At 34.1% G+C, this 19889-nt stretch overlaps 5 protein-coding genes across 6 annotated transcripts; all 5 read left to right on the plus strand.

The window, feature by feature from the left end:
- The first annotated feature begins 49 nt into the window (after positions 1 to 49).
- On the plus strand, positions 50 to 8408 carry LOC103868994 (replication protein A 70 kDa DNA-binding subunit C-like). Its single transcript, XM_033291388.1, has 9 exons — positions 50 to 5089; positions 5192 to 5459; positions 5583 to 5679; positions 5791 to 5915; positions 6029 to 6113; positions 6217 to 6352; positions 6442 to 6641; positions 6735 to 6858; positions 6966 to 8408. The coding sequence occupies exons 1-9, from the start codon at positions 4952 to 4954 to the stop codon at positions 7380 to 7382; spliced, it is 1590 nt and encodes a 529-aa protein (XP_033147279.1). The 5' UTR covers positions 50 to 4951; the 3' UTR covers positions 7383 to 8408.
- Positions 8409 to 9691: 1283 nt separating this feature from the next.
- LOC103868995 lies at positions 9692 to 18395 on the plus strand. The gene is made up of 10 exons (XM_033292668.1): positions 9692 to 9908; positions 10400 to 10612; positions 10707 to 11003; positions 11049 to 11145; positions 11206 to 12185; positions 12279 to 12957; positions 13045 to 13562; positions 13609 to 13700; positions 13796 to 14873; positions 15018 to 18395. The coding sequence occupies exons 1-10, from the start codon at positions 9692 to 9694 to the stop codon at positions 15608 to 15610; spliced, it is 4764 nt and encodes a 1587-aa protein (XP_033148559.1). The 3' UTR covers positions 15611 to 18395.
- Positions 12190 to 13873, plus strand: LOC117134012. Its single transcript, XM_033291404.1, has one exon. It carries the CDS (start codon positions 12335 to 12337, stop codon positions 12965 to 12967), a length of 633 nt encoding a protein of 210 aa, XP_033147295.1. The 5' UTR covers positions 12190 to 12334; the 3' UTR covers positions 12968 to 13873.
- On the plus strand, positions 16774 to 18018 carry LOC117134372. The gene is made up of 6 exons (XM_033292669.1): positions 16774 to 16911; positions 17001 to 17268; positions 17407 to 17521; positions 17607 to 17731; positions 17827 to 17917; positions 17997 to 18018. The coding sequence occupies exons 1-6, from the start codon at positions 16774 to 16776 to the stop codon at positions 18016 to 18018; spliced, it is 759 nt and encodes a 252-aa protein (XP_033148560.1).
- Positions 18396 to 18650: 255 nt separating the features above from the next.
- On the plus strand, positions 18651 to 19790 carry LOC103868947 (auxin-responsive protein IAA2). 2 transcript variants are annotated; one of them, XM_033291407.1, is made up of 3 exons: positions 18651 to 18886; positions 18921 to 19106; positions 19195 to 19777. In XM_033291407.1, the coding sequence occupies exons 1-3, from the start codon at positions 18666 to 18668 to the stop codon at positions 19547 to 19549; spliced, it is 762 nt and encodes a 253-aa protein (XP_033147298.1). In that variant the 5' UTR covers positions 18651 to 18665; the 3' UTR covers positions 19550 to 19777. The 2 variants fall into 2 exon arrangements, with proteins under 2 accessions (XP_033147298.1, XP_009145242.1); XM_009146994.3 differs by having other exon boundaries at positions 18791 to 19106; positions 19195 to 19790.
- The last annotated feature ends 99 nt before the right edge of the window (positions 19791 to 19889 follow it).

Genomic DNA, 19889 nt, shown 5'->3' on the forward strand with positions numbered 1-19889 from the left:
AAATGATTTTTTTAAAATCATTCTAATTTCTCAGATTATTAAAAAATTAATTTAAGGTCTTACTATATTTATTTTAAAAAATTTATATACTTATACAACATAATATACACTTAATAAAAATACATAAACCAATACAAAATTTTATGGTTAATATTATTTAGAATACTTTTAATTTATCTTGTGACATCTAAATTATAAAGTAATTTACACCAAAAATAGTTTATTTTGTAAATATTTATAAATCTTCATTTATAAAACCTAGTACTAATCATCATTTTAGTTTTCTACTATTTTTTACAAATCCATAAATATCAAATTATAAAAAAGAATTTACGAAAGTATATATGCATATTTAAGATGAAGAATTGAGCTAATGCAATAAATAAAATCACCCAAATTTAGTTTAACTAAAATCAAAAGTGATTGTGCTTCAGTTTGAAAATATATGTGTAACTTAATATAATCCACAAAATGAGTTACTTGAACAATCTAAATTTTTATGCCCAAACTAAAAATTCTAAATGCAAGAAAATAAAAATGAAATTTTAATCTACTTCAGCAGAAAACATAATTGTGGTTAAATATGGGAAAAAAATATATCCAAGTAAAAACCAAATAGACTAGATATTATATATCCAAATTACATGTCTAATTAAAATAATATGATATTAATTAAAATAAATCATACATAGAAATAACAAAATAATTAAACTAAAATTAGAATATTAATAATTTTATAATATATTTATTTTGTAAATATTTTTATCTGTGCATAAGCATGGAAAAATCACCTAGTATTTAATTGACTGAGAAGATAACTAACACAAAATCATGATCGGCTATATTTCGTGCCACGGTCACTGGTACGCTGTCCACAAGTTTCCTGTTTGTTGAAAACTGAATTATTTATCGACAATACTTCGAAGTTGGTTCAATGTTGCTGTCCGAATGTATTGCCCCGTCCCTACTTTGCCTTTTGAACAGCTTATGTTATTAATGCTTCAACGAAAAGACAGTAAGACATATCCAGCTAATTAAGGTTGCTCTTGTTTGAATCATTTAATCCCCACGAATATGTAATTAAGGCACAAAAAATAAAGCCAGATCCTCGTGTGGAGATCCCGAGTAATTGTGAATCCAAAACGAGTCATGTCAAGATTTCAAATCATAGCGTTTTTTTTTTTGAAACACTAAATCATAGGAGTAGCGTTTATGTTCGAATTTTGGACCATAAAAGGGATTATTGGATTCACTAGATATTTTATGGGTTATCAGTTCTGTTTGCGATAATTGAGAGTTGTTTTGAAAACCTGATGATTGAAACAAGGCAAAAGAAACTAGAAAGTAAGATGTACATTAATAGTTAACAGGAATTACATAAAAATAGAAGAGATATGGTGGAGATAAGACTGGGATAGTGATGAGTCTAAAAGGGAACAAAAACTTTAATAATTTAAAGACTCAGCTTTTTTGAGATGGACACGAATGCGATTTGCAAAGGACACGCCTCTTTGGAGTCTAGCTTGCGTTTGCATCACAAGACAAGTTGTTTGTTTCAGCTTTCACGCTATCCATTTAACTTACTGTTTTTCTACCAAATGTAGCAATTTTAGTGTAATACAATATGTATATTTTTACAAAACATTCTTTAAACATGCTTTCCGTTTCCTATATATTTCGACCTTTAGCAAATATTTTGATGTTTCGTACCGAACTACAGCAATATTAAACATACGAAAATTAAATTGAAAATGGCTCTCTTTTTTTTTGAACTTTAATGGCTCATATTTTTCTGTTATCGAATTAAGCAAAATCAGGTAACTGATATATAAGTACTTCCTTCAACATATATATGTTAAAAAAACATATGTATGTTACACTTTTGTTGATACATACGATGAGTTATTCTAATCTTAACATAAAGGAAAAGAAAATCTCTTACCACTATTGTTGATACATACGATGAGTTATTATTCTAAATAAAAAACTGTAGTCTAATCTTAGTCCTTACATAAAGGAGAAGAAAATCTCTTACCACTATTTGATTAAGAAAGTAAAACAAAAACATAAACATAACATTAACCAAAACAATCAAATGACATAATTTTTGCCTTTGTGATACTGATGACCAATATATACATCTTCTAATGTAATTCAATCACTACTTTACAGTTTCTACTCTCGTGGTTTCTCAAGTCCGTTTAGTAAAAAATGGTGGGTTTAAGCAACAACTAGCTTTAGAAATCATCTACATAAGTGTCAAAGATATCTAGTAGATATATTCAACGGGTACTCTCAGTAACCTAATGGAGCTCATCCTATTTTTAGACGCTCTTTCAAAGTTTTGATCAAGACTATAAAAACGCATGAACAATACAAACATATAAAATAACTATTCTCAAGAATTCAGTTTCCCACAATGTGAAGAGATTTTAGAAATATTTGGTTAACTAAAATATTCATTAGTGCAATTAACCAAAATTGGTATACGCTGGTGCATGCTTCTCTTAATTAGTTAGCAGATACATTTCAGGAGTTAGTTATGACTGAAATAAATACATGAAACTCTAACAACATAAACTTCTAAAATATATTTCCTCCATTTCTTAAATAAGATGTTCTGGATTCTTGTTCCATAAAGATAAATTTTCTATATATTTTTAAGGTATTTTTATTTACTTTTGAAACACATTAATTATGAATATTTGAAATGATTAAATTTCACTGATAGATAGTTATTGAAAAGTGAATAGAAAAATAAATAGTAAATTAACATGGTAAACATTTATTATATTTTTAATATGCGTGAATATTGTAGAAAATTTTATTTTCGGGAAAGTACAAAAGAAGAGAAGCTATATATCTTGCATCTCTTTACTTATATTGGAGAAGGCAAGAACATAGAAGGGATCTATATCTCAAAAGTAGGAAAAGATATATATCTAAAACTGCTAAATCCATTGAATAAATCCCAACCTAAACATCAAAACGCATGCGGATTAGAAGCTAAATGTACATAGTTAAGCGCAATCTATGGGGAGAATTAAAATTACAGTGGTTCATACTTTTAGATTTTATGATTCAAAGTAGATATAGCACGTGGAGACTCTCCCCCACAATCCATTTTAGGAAAATAATTTTATGATTAAAAGACAAATATATAAGAAAGCACATGGCGTTACCATTCATCTATCAGTTACCAACACATTTGACCTTATCCACATGGGTATCCCTCTCTTATTCTCCATTAATCTACCCAAAAAAAGAATTATTAACATTTTCCAACTCATAATATACAAATGCGGTGTAAATTATGATGGAGGATTCCCCAAGATACATAAACTTAAAATAAACTACAGTTGCTACCATTTATATATCTAAAGAAAAACGTATTTATACGCACAAATGATAAATGTGAATTACTTGGTCGTTAACATTTGAATGTAACTTCCATAAATTCCTGAGCTAGAAGAGCGCTTGGAAACTCTCTGAATATTTCCATCATGGAATTATATGATGTTTTCAACGGAATTTGATTTTTTTCCTTTGAATGTCGTTTTAGTATAATTGTATATAATACATTTTCACATATACCAAAATGAAAAAAAAAATATCTATATATATTACTGTTACGAAACAACTCATACAATTAAATTCTTAGGCACACTTTTATATATGACATTGTGAAAATTAATTCCAAACAAAACTAGTAATAACATTCTAAACGGGCACTATTTCAGAAACATTTATATCTTAAAACAATAGTTTTTTTGGTTAAAAAAATATGTTTCTGTGTTTTCTTTAAAAATATTCAAGTTACTATTAAACAAGGAGAGTCATAATTATCAACATATATATATTTTATACCAAGATATAAAGAAAAATGCTATATACACTTTCAAAAGATGCAAAACAAAGAAACTTTAAGAAAACGTACATAAAATCCCTTTCTTATTAAAAGAGAAACACTCTTAAAAATAAACCTTTAACCCATGTGTGATTTACAAGAGTGCCATTTCCTATGTGGCATTCTCTCATGCACTCTCACAAACTTTATAAAAAAACCCATTCTTTACTAGATTAATTACCAACATATGCCATTCCTAATATGCATTATAATATATGTTTACAACCCGAATTGATACATATGAAACTGGAAATTAAAGCACGCAGTAAATTGATTGTTTTGTAAAAGGCAACAAACTTATGAGGCGACTAATATTAAGGTAACGTAATTATGACCAATTTTGTTCACGTATGTTATCATTATATGAAATTAAACCTATTGTCTGCATGCACTTATATTGCAACGTTTGAAGAACAATTCCTATCACCCAAGTCAACATTTCTTGATCATTTATATGCAATATTTTATGAACAGCCTTTTACGCATTCAAATCGTATGAAGCTTAGGGAAGAATTTTATGAACATTTTTTGATCATTCCTTATGAAAAGCCTTTTAAAAATAAAAGAATTTTATGAACATTTTCTTTATAAAGTAACGCATTCAAAAAAAAGGAAACAACATTCATAAGAAAGGAAACAAACTGATCACACGATTCCAAATTATTATACACGATAATTTGGTCAAATATTAAGTAAACACAATAATATTGTGTACATATAAAAGGAAACAACAATCAAATATATTAACTTAATTACCATAACCGATCGACGAATATTGTTGATTGATTTTGGCGTGACCTTCACGGAACTATTAGTGAACATAACATATAAACGCATCACGAAATAACCATATAAGGTAAGTCGTATATACGGGCTTAAAGAGTAGCATTAATGTTCGTATCGTGTATGCAACATTGCGTGATGAGTAAAAACCTATGCTCTGTTTTGATATAAATATTAGAGCAATTCGTATCCATCTCCTCACCATTACCTCTTTCTCTAAAGTCCTTAAGCACCCGATACAAGCAAACACAAAATACACAAATGGCAGGTTTTAACTCTGTTGCCGACTTGAAACCCTTTAAGACCATGTGGAGAGTGAAAGTGAGCATTGTGAGGCTGTGGAAGCAATACTCTGCTGCTGGAGGACTGACCATTGAAATGGTTATCATTGATTCCAATGTAAGTTTGAAACGATCTTATTAAGATCAAATAATTATATTTAGTTATTCTTTCACTAATATGAAATTATGTCTCACATGCATCGTTTATTTATTTGTATAGGGAGATAAGATCCATGCGACTGTGAAGAAAGAATTGGTTAACCAGTTCGATCACCAGCTTGAGCAGGGGAAAACTCTGACCCTCACTAATTTCTCTCTGAATCATTCGGTTGGCTCATACCGGACGACAAACCATCTATACAAGATCAGTTTGTTGGCCACAACGCGTGTGAGAAGTTGCGAGGCTTTGCCTGTAGGTTTAAATGGTTTTACACCCGTGAACTTCCAGGAAGTTCTCGATGGTAGTCTTAACCCCGACTTTCTAATTGGTGAGTCCAGTTCAATTATAATACGAGTTTGTCAACATATATTATGCTGAAACCTTGGAATGGTGAGGAGAATCATTAATATACGTGTTCATAATTTGATTTCAAAATCATATATGATGACAGATGTAATCGGACATGTTGTGGAAGTTAGCCATGTTGAGATGATTCACGTGAACGGAAAGGAAACCCAGAAGATTTCACTTGAGCTACGTGATCTTGCGTAAGGCACCCTTACTTTTATAAAGTGATGTTCATTTTTACATATATTTACATGTTATGTAAGTCAATAAATATTATATAACATCAAAGATTCAACTGTCTTGAATCGTAGGGATGTCCGTCTTCCTATGGTCTTGTGGGGAAACTTTGCTGATCAAGTCACGAACGCTATACAGTTGCGTGGTGAGGGTCGTCTGATCTTGGTGTTGAGATTCGGCAAGATTAAGGTTTGGAAAGGTAAAAATGAAGACGTGTCTACGGTTTCGTTAATATTATAATTTTAATATGCAAAATGATTTTTTGTTTGTTATCGATTATTTATTAAGCTTATTTGAATCGTCCCTTTGTAGAGGATCGTTCCGTTTCAAACGCTTACAATGTCTCTGACGTTCAGCTCAATCCAAACATGGCGGAGGTCGAAGCTTTTAGGGCAATGTAAGTTTCGTCGATCGTGGTTGTAATAGGGATGATACAATATTAGAAACAGAGCAGATTAAGGTTACGAATTGCACATATTTGATGTAACTTATAATTCTAGGTTACCAGCTGATGAACTTCAATTGGCTATTGTTGAACCAAAGCCATTAACTCTGGCTTCTGGTGTCTCTGTGAAAGATGATTTTTTCATTCACACTCCAAGAAAAACCATCGCTGAGATGATTGAATGTCGTCAGGTACTATTAATGTTAAATACGATTTTGATTTTAGTAGCACATGTTATAATTTTTCAAGAATTAAAAATTATACGATCCAATTTCTGTAGGTGGAGAAGTGTATTGTTATGTGCACCATTTCGGCCATTGAAACGGACATGGGGTGGTACTACTTAAGTTGTAAACCCTGTGACAAAAAAGTTATGTACATGCCCCCTCTTGTGGCTGGTGATCACGAAGATGATGACCTCCAAAAGTTTAAACTCTACTGCCCTAAGTGCAAGAGTTACGAACCTAAGCTCCTTCCAAGGTAATAAAAATAAGTCCCTTTATAACAGGCGATTAACGGTTTGGTTATTAGTTTTAAACTAATCGAACAATGTATTCTGTTCTTTTACAACAGGTACAAGTTGCATTTGGTTGTTCTTGACCATACTGGTAATTCCAAGTTCCTCCTATTTGACCATCTTGCTCTGCAATTGGTTAATCAACCTTGCATTGAGCTAACCGGTCCGATTACTGATGAGGTTATAGTTCTGTCCTCACTAAAAAATTTAATATAGTATTATTGTAAAAAGAAAACAATATGACATGTTCGCTTACATATTGTAAATTGCTTTATATGATGGTTTAGGTACAGGACCCGGATGTTCTACCTCTGGCTTTGCAAAACCTGATTGGTAAGACCTATTTGTTCAAGGTGGAAATTATGCGAGAAAACTTTGTGTACAAGCATGACACCTTCAAAGTGAACAAGATAATCACCAATCTCGCTATTATCAATGAGTTTGACACACCCAAGGCCCCAAAGGTGATTCAAAAACGATGGAATCTTGACAAGGCTGCACTCGATACTGAGAAGGGATGGTACTATTTGAGTTGCAACGTCTGCGGAGTTGAAGTGCATAATGTGTCTAACGACTGGTCTTCTAGGGGAGCTGCACATTGTAATAGACTGAAAAATTACTACTGTGAAAAGTGTAAAACTCATATTCAAAAGCCCGATGCAAGGTTTGTTACAAACAATTCTTTAAATGCTTCTAAATTCTAATATGTATATAGTCGATCCAAAAATATCTAATATTTATGTATTAATGTGTAACAGGTACGCCCTAAATTTGGTTGTCCTTGACAGTACTGGCGACACAAATTTCCTTCTATTCGAAAATGTGGCAGAACAACTAATTGGACAACCTTGCAGTGCGTTAATCGGTGGAAACATTGATGAGGTCTATGAATTGATTTACTATTACGTTTTCTATAACCTATAAATATGTGTTTTATTATAATTATTTCTTACATAAATAACATACATCTCCAATCTTGCAGATCCAGGGACGTGCTCTCCCTGCAGTTCTGACAGAGAGAGTTGGTAAGACAACCATCTTCAAGATTACTACCCAGTATAAAAGGTCTAGGTGCAACCATGCAACTTTCAAAGTTCTGAAGCTTATAACAAGTACGGACTGCATCAATGAGCTTGCTATTAACCATTATCCGATGGTATGTGAATTACACTGTCTGTCTACTATGATTACTTATTGTTAACAACTTTGAAAAATATTAGTTGTTAATGTTTTTATTAACCACAGCGTATTCGAAGCTCAAGTTGCCAAGCAATTCCAGGGAAGTGGTCGACTGAACAGGTTATAGGACTGTTTCAACAAGAAGCTTACAACACATTTATAAAAGTAATCGTTAAAAAAATAATCTTTTTTTTTCTCGCTTTAAGGGATCTACATCTAAGCTATGTGGTTCATACAATCATCTAATGTCAAGCTATCTTTCACAAGCTAAAAGGCGTGTATCCCATCTTTGTTTTGACGAAACCGAGAGTCTGGAGATGAATGTTTGGACAAAGGGATCATGTTCGGTGCGGAAAAAGAAGGAGAAGACCGATAGAAGTGGCTAAAGAAGGAGTGTGCCGACGAATGAAGGGGCCTATTGTTTTACACATTTGTTCCTTACGAAATTTTCTGGTTGTTTTTTTAATCTAGCTTTTCGTTTGTTTCGCTGCATTTCTTAAACACTCTTTTACACTTTTACATCAATAGAACCCCCTCTCCTACTTTCTATCTATACTCTGTGTTTTATATTGGTTATACCTCGCCAGTACTATATTTTAACTCTGTGTTTGTGATCTCTAACTTTCTAAAGACCCCAAGTTTTCAAAGTTGTCGCTACCTAATCTGAATGAGAAGCATTCTATATTAGATTAAATATAAGGTAATCAGCGAAGATTTAGTTTGTCAACAGTTTGTCTTTTCTTATTGCAATTAACAGTCAAACTGGTATTCATTATATCATTTCATCGCCAGGAATGAGATTTTGTAAAATTAATATCTAGGACGCAATTCTATAGGGACGCCGATGTTTGGGCAGGGCCTTAACATCAGTCTAAACCTCATTCCGCGTTTATCTCAAAACTATATATTTATAGAATTGCTTAACAGAGATCACACGAAGTCAAAATATATTACGGCGTTTTCTTAAAATAAGTCAGCAACTAATTCATAAGTTTAATATTCTATTATTGAACTTATATTAGTAAAATGAGTATATTACTAAAGACTTGCCATTTAATCACCAGCACTGATTATTCCCTTATGGTACAAAGTAAGGTAAGGAAATATATGATTACGGTAAATCATAGATGGTGATGACCCGCGATCCACAATCCAATTTATCACTACGGTAAGACAAAGTCGTCTTCGTGAAATCTCTGCTGGGAACTCTGAGTTCAATCATGAACCGCGATAAACATAACTCGAGAAAAGAAAATCCAGACGACCACCGCCCACCAAAAAGACTTAAACAAGGTATTGGTATTTCAATAGATGTTCAGTTATGAGTTCAAATATATATTTAATAATCTCAAACATTTTCTCATATGGCTGTTGTCAGATTCACAAATAGATTTGCCAAATAAGCGACTCACACCAGCTTCAGTGGTTACTGTCCAGACACAGCAACCAGTCCACAACACCAATCTTCTGGCTGACGTTACTAATACCAATGACCTACTTCAAAGAAATGCTAGAACGCAAAGGCTTAGCGTTTTACGGCAGAAAAGAAAAGTTTCTGCTATAGACAATATTCGAACCACTCCTACCAAACGTACAACACAGAAATCTTCAAATACAGTTCTTACAGATGGACAACTGATCAGCGCGAATAATGAGACTCAGAGTATGTACCCTAATAATGTGTAGTTGCATGTTTTCCTTTTGCTAACATTCACTCAAAAAATAATCCATCTCTCTTTTGATATTCAAAGATAGCGACATTTCCACAGTACAACTAACTGGAAATCACACGGAGATCAGGATAAATGCCACTCAAGAAACAACTCAGACGACAATGAAATGCTCACGGTCTCAACGGGGTTCTGTGAAAAATCCAGTGGGTAGGCCGCGTCTCCCTTTGATCAAACCGTATCTAGCCGGCTCTGGCGGCAACTCAGTTCTTCAAGAGGGTAGTGGTTCTAAATCATTACCCACATTGAAACGGAGTTCTAAAGATCCTCCCATTGTTCATATCAGTCAGAAAGTTGCCGTTGGAAAACTTGATGCATCAGGTTAGCTATATGTCCTATATAAAATTAATGAGGTTGATCAACACTATCCACTTTCAGATATGTGAATAACCTCAAAATTCTAAAGTGTTTGGACACTATTATTACTTTTTTCTAGGTTCCAAACATGGACTACCTTCGGATGTACAAAATAAGGAATTTATGACTCCTTATAGCTCATTCCAAAACTCAACTATTTGCTCCTCGGGTGTTACTCAGTGTAGTCTTGCTAAGACAGTACACAGATATAACCATTCTCCGGTAGACACCACTAACATATTTTGTACTCAAAACCGTTCTACCGGCAAATCTATAATTTCGTCACTTGACTCTGATTCATCAGGTTTGAAGAATCTCCTTTTAACATCAGTTTTCTCCTATAAAAAAAAATTGTCTACGATTGTAATGATTAGATTTATTTCAAAGGTTTAAAAGGCTTTCTACGTTATTTGATCGTGCAAGTATTTATGTGGAATGTTACTATGTATTTTCAGATTACGAAGATTGTTGGGATTGCTCAAGCAACGAAGATAATGCTGATTGGGGAATCTCAGATACCGACTCCGAAGATGAATATGTGCTTGAAATTAAACGTCATGCATACACCAAAAAAGTTGCGAGTTGTTTTGCACAATTATTTGGTGATCTACCTGAGGTTTTACATTCCTCTTTTACATCTCCTGTTGAATCGGCACCAATAGAAGAGGGTACATAATTAATCACAGTTATTTATTTTTATTTTTTTTAGTTTCTTATAACTTTAGTGGAATGAAAGACTAACTATCATTTTTTCTGGATCAGAATACAATGATGATGGAGAACTTGAAAATGAATGTCCTAGATGTGGTGCATTGTTCTGGTATAACGAGCGTATTGGTCGAAGCAGGAAAACAAAAACACCAATTTTCACTATGTGCTGTCTTAGAGGGAAAATAAAACTTCCTGTTCTAAAAGAACCTCCGGCTTATCTACATGGTCTTCTAACGAATGACGATGGCCTTAGTAGGCATTTTCGGGATAATATTCGCGCTATCAACATGATGTTCTCTTTTACATCACTTGGGGGAAAGATTGATAATTCAATTAACACAGGTCAAGGTCCTAAAATATTTAAACTACATGGTGAGAATTATCATCTTATAGGAAGTGTGAAGCCCAATCCTAATGAAGCGGCTAAGTTTTCACAGTTGTATATTCATGATACCCAAAACGAAGTTCAAAACAGGATATCAGCATTGAGGTATAATTCCTTTATCTTCATTACATAAAATTAAGAAATAAATTGTCTATAACCTTTTTAATTATCTGAATTCGAGCTTAACGTTTATTTTTTCCGGTTTGATAGTGGGAGTGCGGATAAAAGTAAACTCCGAGCTGATTTGGTGGAGTCAATAATGCAGATGTTGAGGGATTCAAATGTTCATGTGCAGACTTTCCGAAATGCAATGGATAGATTTAACGATGAATCCGAGTGCGAAGACGTCAAGCTGGTTTTGATTCACAACCGACAAAAAGATGGACGAGTTTACAATCTCCCTACTTCATCTGAGGTTGCAGCTTTGGTGCCCGGTGATTTCCAACTACATATGGACAAAAGGGATATTATTTTGGAGAAGTATTCTGGTAAGCTAAAACGGATCAACGAGTTGCATCCGTGTTATCTACCACTACAATATCCACTTATCTTCCCTTACGGAGAGGATGGGTTTCGTCTTGGCATCCAGAACGGTTTCACAGGATTCAACAAAAACAAGAAGCCAAATATTAGCATGAGAGAGTTCTTTGCTTACCGCATTCAAGTCCGTAGTGTGGGTTCTCAAGTTCTTCTCTTTTCAAGGAGGTTACTACAACAGTTTTTGGTGGATGCTTATACGATGATTGAGTCGCACCGACTTCGGTATATACGGAAGAACCAGGGTAATCTGAGATCTTTGAATTATAGTAAGTTTGTGGCTGCTGCAAGTGATGGGTTTTCTTCCTTGCCCATTGAAGGAAACCGTATTATTATACCATCTTCTTTCACTGGTGGACCAAGGTACATGCATCAAATGTATTTGGATGCAATGACTATTTGCAAATACTATAGATTTCCCGATCTGTTTATTACATTTACATGTAATCCTAAGTGGCCTGAGTTGACAAGATATTTTCAGAAATATAATCTCAGAGCAGAGGATAGACCAGATTTGTGTTGTAGACTATTTAAAGTTAAACTTGATACTTTGATGGATGATTTAACCAAGAAACATTTGCTTGGGAGAACCGTGTCTGGTAAGGAAATATTTTGACGTTTTACAATACCTTTTTAACGATTACATATATATTTATATATTGGTAGATCTAAACGAATTCTTTATTGGTTTATTGTAGCAGTTTATACTATAGAGTTTCAGAAAAGAGGACTTCCACATGCCCATATTCTGTTGTTCATGGACTCTAGAGACAAATTTCCAACAGCAGAAGATATTGATCGCATTATTTCAGCTGAGATTCCTGATAAGGAAATGGAGCCTCGATTGCATGATATTGTCAAAGACACAATGATTCATGGTCCATGTGGAGTGGTTAATAAAAGTTCTCCTTGCATGAATGATGGGAAGTGTACTAAATTTTTCCCCAGAAAGAATGTGGAGAAAACAACGGTTGACTCTCAAGGTTATCCCATTTACCGGAGAAGGGAAGATGGTCGTTTTGTAGAGAAGAAAGGAATTCAGCTGGATAACGGATATGTGGTTCCTTATAACAAGAATCTCATGCTTCGTTACAATGCTCATATCAATGTTGAGTGGTGTAATCAGTCTCGATCGATTAAATACTTATTTAAGTATATCAACAAAGGATCTGATTGTGTGACAGCAGCAGTTACTCAGAAGGCTAGCAAGAATTCAACTGGAGCTGAAGCTTATGATAATACTGTCAATCGCGAGGAAGGTACAAACGGTGCTGGACTAGGAGTGGGAATGGACAATGCTGGAGAAGGAGTTCGTATGGACACTGCTGGAGAAGAAACAGAACCACTGGTAGATGAAATTAAAAAGTATTTCGATGCTAGGTATGTCTGATAATATTTTATTTTAAAACATGTGTTCTATTGGACATATTAACTAATATATTATCATAAATTTATCTACTTTTTTAGATACATTTCTGCTTGTGAGTCAACTTGGAGAATTTTAGCTTTTCCGACGCATTATCGAGCTACACCTGTTGAGAAGCTAACATTCCATTTAGAAGGTGATCAACCCGTAGTCTACAAGGAAGGTGATACTGTGGAATCAGTTATGGCTCGTGTGAATGTACAGAAGACAATGTTCCTAGCTTGGTTCGACTGTTGTGAAAAATACCCTGAAGCTAGGTTACTGACTTATGCAGAAATGCCCACTAGGTTCATATATGATTCCAAGGCAAAAGTCTGGAATAGACGGAAAAAAGGTTTTGCAATTGGGAGGTTGCAACATGTATCTCCAAGTTCTGGACAACTTTATTATTTGAGAGTATTGCTAAATAAGATAAAAGGTCCACGATCCTATGAAGAGATAAAGACAGTAGATGGAGTTGTTCAAGCGAGTTTTGAGGATGCATGTTATAAGCTAGGTTTGTTAGATGACGACAAGGAGTACATTGAAGGTCTTAAAGAATGTGCTTTTTGGGCCTCAGGTCAGTATGTACGCAATCTGTTTGCACAAATGTTGGTAAACGAAAGCTTATCCTCTCCAAAATTGGTATGGGAAGCAACCAAAGACTTACTTTCCGAAGACATTCTCTACCTTGAGCGACGAAGGCGTCGAAATCCAAGTGAGTTTTTTACTATGATTCTATTAAAATGATGATCTCTATCTTCCTAACTTTATTGCGCAATCAGAAAACTTACTATATAAATACACGAAATCTTTGTAGGTTTGGTGCTGACTGAAGAACAAATCCTCAATTGTACACTACTTTTGATTGATAAGGTTTTGCGCAGTAAGAATAGTCGTTTGGCTAACTGGGAGACGATGCCAAAGCCTATAGATAACGAGGTATCAAATACAGAGAATCAGCTATTGCAGGATGAGCTTAACTATCCTCTTGATGAATTGCGTGTACAACACCAAAACTGGTTCGCACAATTGACAGATGAGCAGAGGGGTGTCTACAACGAGATTATGGAGTCTGTCAATTCATCATCAGGCGGTGTGTTTTTCGTCTATGGCTTTGGTGGCACAGGGAAAACTTTTTTGTGGAATATTCTATCTGCTGCTGTACGCTCGAGAGGTGATGTGGTTCTTAATGTTGCTTCAAGTGGAATAGCTGCATTGTTGCTGCCTGGTGGAAGAACTGCACATTCAAGGTTCAGCATCCCTATTAATCCGGACCAATTTTCAACTTGCAAGATACAACCGGGTAGTCACCAGGCAGAATTGATATCTAAGGCATCTCTTATTATATGGGACGAAGCACCGATGATGAGCAAGCATTGCTTTGAGTCTCTTGATCGTAGTCTTAACGACATTATGAAGACTACAGACGACAGGCCTTTTGGTGGGAAAGTTGTCGTTTTCGGAGGTGATTTTAGACAGATCCTACCCGTAATTCCCAAGGGAAATCGTGCTGATATAGTTATGGCTTCTCTTAATTCATCTTATTTGTGGAAGCATTGCAAAGTCTTGCAGCTAACCAAAAATATGCGGCTTTTTTCTGAGCCTGATTGCCGTGAAGCTGAGGAAATTAAGGAGTTTTCAAAATGGATATTGGATTTAGGAGATGGAAAGATTAATGAGCCGAACAGTGGAGAAACTATGATCGACATTCCTAAGGATCTGCTGATTGATCAGTGCACTGATCCTATCCAGTCTATAGTTTCAGAGGTTTATGAATCTACTTTCAAAGATTCGAATGACCCCATTTTTTTCCAGGAGAGAGCTATTTTATGTCCAACCAATGAAGACGTTGATGTCGTAAACAACTACATGCTTGACCATTTAAAAGGTATTACTCATGTCTTTTATTTAGCTGCTGGTATTAGTGAAATAAAAGTTACCGATTGTGTCAAGACTTTGTCATAAATCAGATATCTGTTTATAAAGTTATCGTTACTTATGAATGATTTAAAATTTTTTAAATCATGTGCAGGGGAGGAAAGAATATATTTGAGCTCTGATAGTATTGACCCAGCTGATTCAAACTCAAGAGATGACTCTGTTTTCACTCCTGAATTTCTGAATAGTATAAAAACGTCAGGCTTGCCTAATCATGCTCTCAGGCTAAGGATTGGTACACCCGTGATGTTGCTTAGGAATATGGATACTACAGAAGGTTTGTGCAATGGGACCAGGTTGCAGATAATGCAATTGGGTAATCACATTATTCAAGCTAAGGTAATCACCGGGACTAGAGTTGGTGAGAAGGTCTGGTTACATCGTCTCCTGATATCACCGTCTGATTCTAAGCTGCCTTTCAAGATGAGGCGTAGGCAATTTCCATTGAAAGTTGCATTTGCAATGACAATAAATAAAAGCCAAGGTCAAACATTAGCGAAGGTTGGTTTGTTTCTACCTAGACCAGTATTTTCTCATGGACAATTGTATGTTGCTGTGTCTCGGGTGAAGTCAAGAAAGGGATTAAAGATTCTTATCACTGATAAGGATGGGAAACCTCAATATTCGACTATGAATGTCGTGTACAAGGAGGTTTTTCAGAATATAAATCAAGTCTCTGAATTTTAGGTATCTAATTCTTCAACCTCATATGCGTCGTCTCAGATTTTTTTCCACTGTATAATTGATATTATAGATTTAATATTAAAGGTTTATATTTACAGTTGAGCTGCTGCGATATATCATGAAGCATATGGTAGTCAAAGGTAAGTATAATCTCATATCATGAAGAGTTTAACGAATTATATTATAATATTCGAATTCAGAAATGTTTCGAAAAAGGGATAAAGCTAATCTCTTAAAGAATTCAGAAAGATTGGATCGACTGGAAGGGCATTAACAATCTTCAATCATTTTCTTCGCAGGGTATAGCATGAAGATCTCGATCCATACAATCTCCAAGCAGCAGATAAGAGAGCTGATGAGAACGAATTTACTAAATTTAAACATCTTTACCTATTCTGTAAAGAACATTTTTCTACAAATGAAACAATGTCTACAGAAAGAGTGCTAGAGATGCAAAACATTAATTTTAAATTTCTGAAAGCAAAGACACGATTATCTGGAAATTCCTATTTATTTTTTCAACAGTTCTACCATTTTATTTGTAATCGACTTTGAACATTTTTTAAAACCAGTCACAATTATATCTACCTTTAAAACCGGTATATCTTAATTATATTGATTGTCAACCAGAGAAAATGTATTAAAGTACTACTTGATTTAGTTATAAGATTTATTAAAAACCTTTTCTATCGAGTGTAAAACTATAGCCAGTCTATTAGGAAGAAAATGAATGCCCATGATATGTCACCCAAGACGATAAATGGTTAATTTGATTTCGTTTCATATCATATCGTTGATTCGTATAATGTATTTTAATGCTATTTCCTATTACCACTTTTGGTGCGAAGTTTTGAATATATCGATTGATTGCCCTTATCTGTTAAGGAAAATTTCTTTCATATGTGTATAAATAAGTTTTCTATATTTACAAAATATATTAACCATATATTATCGATCATTTACTTTATGATTTAAACAATCACGATATACAATTTAAGGAAATAAATTGTATCAATCCCGCGTGATGCACGTCCCAATTAATACCTACACCTATTCATTGTATTTCCTTATTGTATAGTAATTCTTAACAATATATATACTAAACTTTCTTCGTCATGATATCGTTCGTGTTAAACATTTTCTAATTTTCTTATATTTCTATTGCCATGGGTACTCATCGATTAGTTTCAGAGCTGAGTCTAGACAAACCTTTGCATCCAGTTCGTGTTAAGGTCATCTGCAAGGGGCCGACGGTTGTCGGGTCAGGGTTCCAAAAAACCGTTCTGATTTTTGGAGATGAGAAGGTAAGCTCTGTTCATTTTCAAGTCATTACATTATATTATACGTTTCGGTTAGAAAGATACTAATACATTCGATTACATGTTTGACATAGGGAAATACAATTCAAGCCACTTTGGTTAGAGATTTGGAGGCTTCAGCTGATATGCCATTGGAGGAAGGTCACTCTTATGAAATTAAAGATTTCGAGCTATCCCATGTCATACCAGAGCGTGTTCGATTGACAAGGAACCGATACAATATTAACATCACTAAATCCTCTGTGGTTTTGAAGATCGATCCTATAAAACATTTCAGCTTTTATTGTTTTCCAAACTGGGATGATCTCTACCGCGGCTTACATCATCCTAAGTTTCCTATTGGTATGTTTTATCTTCTATATAATTAAATGTAATTGGAAGCAGCAAAATAATCATTAGGCAATATCTAAATATCGAATCTGTTCATATTGATGATAGGCAATATCTAAATATGTGTAAATTTTTTTGCCTATCCATTAGATATTTATGGTCAAGTGATAGGAGTTGGATTTCTTGAAGAATATATCATGGAGCCTGTAAACGGAAATAATGGTATCATCGACCACAAAATCCGTTTTTTTGTACTACACATCCCGTAAGTATTCATTGTATTCTGTAAAAAGATAGATACACATCTGTTTAGTATACATGGTTTTAACCCTTCTTTTCTTGATTTACAGTAACGTTGTCATTAAGTGTGTCGCTTATGGTGCACTTGCTCATGTTTTCAATGATTTATGGAATTCTATAGATGCAGACATAGTATTATGTGTTTTACAGTGTTGGCAAATTAATTGGGGACAAGGTAATCTATTGTAGTTATTGTATATACAATAGGTTAATAGGAGCTGATATTATATGTCATATGAATCCTAATAATTTTTTGGATTTCATATAAAGGCCGACTTAAGAGGGTTACTAACATTGATGGGATTTCCAAAATTGTTTTCGACCCCATTGGTGTCCCAGAAATTGATGATTTACGATTGAGGTAATATATGCATTCACAGATGTTGTTAAATAATATTTTTGAATTCTCTACATGATCTTTTTTTTATTGTTCATAATAGGATTGCAAACGAAGACTTCTGAAGGTTGCAGTTTGGCAGCAGTTACTTTGTCTGAATTTTCAATTTTCTTTTGTTTTTTTATACTTTGAAGGTTTTAATATTTTATTAGCCTCTTGCTTATGTTTCATTTAATATTATATTTATAATTTATCCGCATGCAAACAAATATACAATTAAATTCTCATGCCCATCACATGTAAATTTATATTCACATACTCAAATTCTTAGCTATAATCCGTTCTTTCCTATATATGAATTTCTTACTATGCCTATAACTTTAATTATGTCAACATTTTATAATATCTAATACATTAATAATCTCCTCGCCCCGCGCAGGGCGCGGGTTATCACCTAGTGTTTTAGTATTATGTACAAATATATTTTAGTATTACACTATATTTTTCTATATACACATATATTTTAGTATTACACTATATTTTTCTAATGTTTGCTTTATTTCCGTGTCGGCAGAATTCCAAGTTTTAACTCATCATTTCTTCTTTCATTTTTTCTCTATTTCCTTTGGTCCTTCATAATAATTATAGAGATCTCATAATTATATCCTTTGAAAAGGGAAAAAGGAAAGACATATCAACGGCTAAGATGTAGCGTAAGCAAAGTTAACGGAGGCAAATAAGGAGCGTGGAATAAAGAAAGAGACGAGTCCACATGGGCGGCCATAGCGTTTGTGTCCTACCTTTGTCCCCTTGCCTCATTCTTGCCTTTGATGCTCCCGACAACTTCTATCTCTCTTCTTTTAAACCTAACTTCTATGCATCTTCTCCCACCTTTATATATCTCTCTCCTATTTCCTCTAAGTCCATCATCAACCAAACTCACCAACAAGAACAATACCAAGAACAATACCAAGAACAAGAGAAGGATTCTGCGTTGGATATTACACAAAAGCATATAGAGAGAAAGAAATCTTGATTGTGAAAAAAAAATGGCGTACGAGAAAGTCAACGAGCTTAACCTTAAGGACACAGAGCTTCGTCTTGGATTACCTGGAACAGGGCAAGTAAAGGAAGAAAAAGAAGTTTCTTGTGTTAGAAGCAACAAGCGTCAACACCAAAGCGATAACGAGGAAGAATCTACGCCTCCTACGAAGTAAGTAAATATCTGAGTTCCGATCTATGCTTTCAAATTATCTGATGAATTATTGTACTAATGATGATGATTCTTTGATAATTTACAGAACTCAAATCGTTGGTTGGCCTCCGGTGAGATCTTACCGCAAGAACAACAACAGTGTTGTGAGCTATGTGAAAGTGAGTATGGACGGAGCTCCTTACCTACGTAAAATCGATCTCAAAACATACAAAAACTATTCAGAGCTTCTCAAGGAGTTAGAGAACATGTTCAAGTTCACAATAGGTGAATACAGCGAACGAGAAGGATACAGAGGATCTGGAGTTGTACCAACGTACGAGGATAAAGATGGAGACTGGATGTTGGTTGGTGATGTTCCATGGGATATGTTCTCTTCTTCTTGTAAGAGACTCAGAATCATGAAAGGATCCGATGCTCTTGCTTTAGACTCTGCCTTATGATGATGAAGAAGAACACTTTTTGATTTGATTCGGCGTTTGAGTAGTTGACCACACCAAAAAACAAAACATTTAAGGGTTTTGTTCAATGAGATAAACCCATCTCCAAGTGATTTTCTTTTTCCTTTTTGTTTGATTTGTTGTTAGATTTGAAGGAGTTTGATGTAAAGATACATGAAATTTTATGTATAATACGGACATATACACAATATAGATGCATATGTAGCAATATTCGTGACGAACACTCCTTTTTTTTTTTTGAACTATTTCTAACAGTCTTTAAATTTCATAATCGTACAAAATCATTTACAAAAATATATGAAAGTAGATGATTGCTTCCATA

Source organism: Brassica rapa, chromosome A05 (genome assembly GCF_000309985.2).
Source record: "Brassica rapa cultivar Chiifu-401-42 chromosome A05, CAAS_Brap_v3.01, whole genome shotgun sequence".
NCBI classification, from domain to species: Eukaryota; Viridiplantae; Streptophyta; class Magnoliopsida; order Brassicales; family Brassicaceae; genus Brassica; species Brassica rapa.

Bases quoted from the DNA above. Each gene is read 5' to 3' on its own strand.
- LOC103868994 (XM_033291388.1), top strand. From the start codon at position 4,952: ATGGCAGGTTTTAACTCTGTTGCCGACTTGAAACCCTTTAAGACCATG. The intron at 5,680-5,790 runs GTAAGGCACCCT...CTTGAATCGTAG, and splicing joins CTTGAGCTACGTGATCTTGC to GGATGTCCGTCTTCCTATGG. The intron at 6,642-6,734 runs GTAATAAAAATA...CTTTTACAACAG, and splicing joins GAACCTAAGCTCCTTCCAAG to GTACAAGTTGCATTTGGTTG.
- LOC103868995 (XM_033292668.1), top strand. From the start codon at position 9,692: ATGAAATGCTCACGGTCTCAACGGGGTTCTGTGAAAAATCCAGTGGGT. The intron at 12,958-13,044 runs GTATGTCTGATA...CTACTTTTTTAG, and splicing joins AAAAAGTATTTCGATGCTAG to ATACATTTCTGCTTGTGAGT. The intron at 14,874-15,017 runs GTATTACTCATG...AATCATGTGCAG, and splicing joins CATGCTTGACCATTTAAAAG to GGGAGGAAAGAATATATTTG.
- LOC117134012 (XM_033291404.1), top strand. From the start codon at position 12,335: ATGGACTCTAGAGACAAATTTCCAACAGCAGAAGATATTGATCGCATT.
- LOC117134372 (XM_033292669.1), top strand. From the start codon at position 16,774: ATGGGTACTCATCGATTAGTTTCAGAGCTGAGTCTAGACAAACCTTTG. The intron at 17,522-17,606 runs GTAAGTATTCAT...CTTGATTTACAG, and splicing joins TTTTTTGTACTACACATCCC to TAACGTTGTCATTAAGTGTG. The intron at 17,732-17,826 runs GTAATCTATTGT...TTTCATATAAAG, and splicing joins GCAAATTAATTGGGGACAAG to GCCGACTTAAGAGGGTTACT.
- LOC103868947 (XM_033291407.1), top strand. From the start codon at position 18,666: ATGGGCGGCCATAGCGTTTGTGTCCTACCTTTGTCCCCTTGCCTCATT. The intron at 18,887-18,920 runs GTTGGATATTAC...ATAGAGAGAAAG, and splicing joins GAACAAGAGAAGGATTCTGC to AAATCTTGATTGTGAAAAAA. The intron at 19,107-19,194 runs GTAAGTAAATAT...GATAATTTACAG, and splicing joins GAATCTACGCCTCCTACGAA to AACTCAAATCGTTGGTTGGC.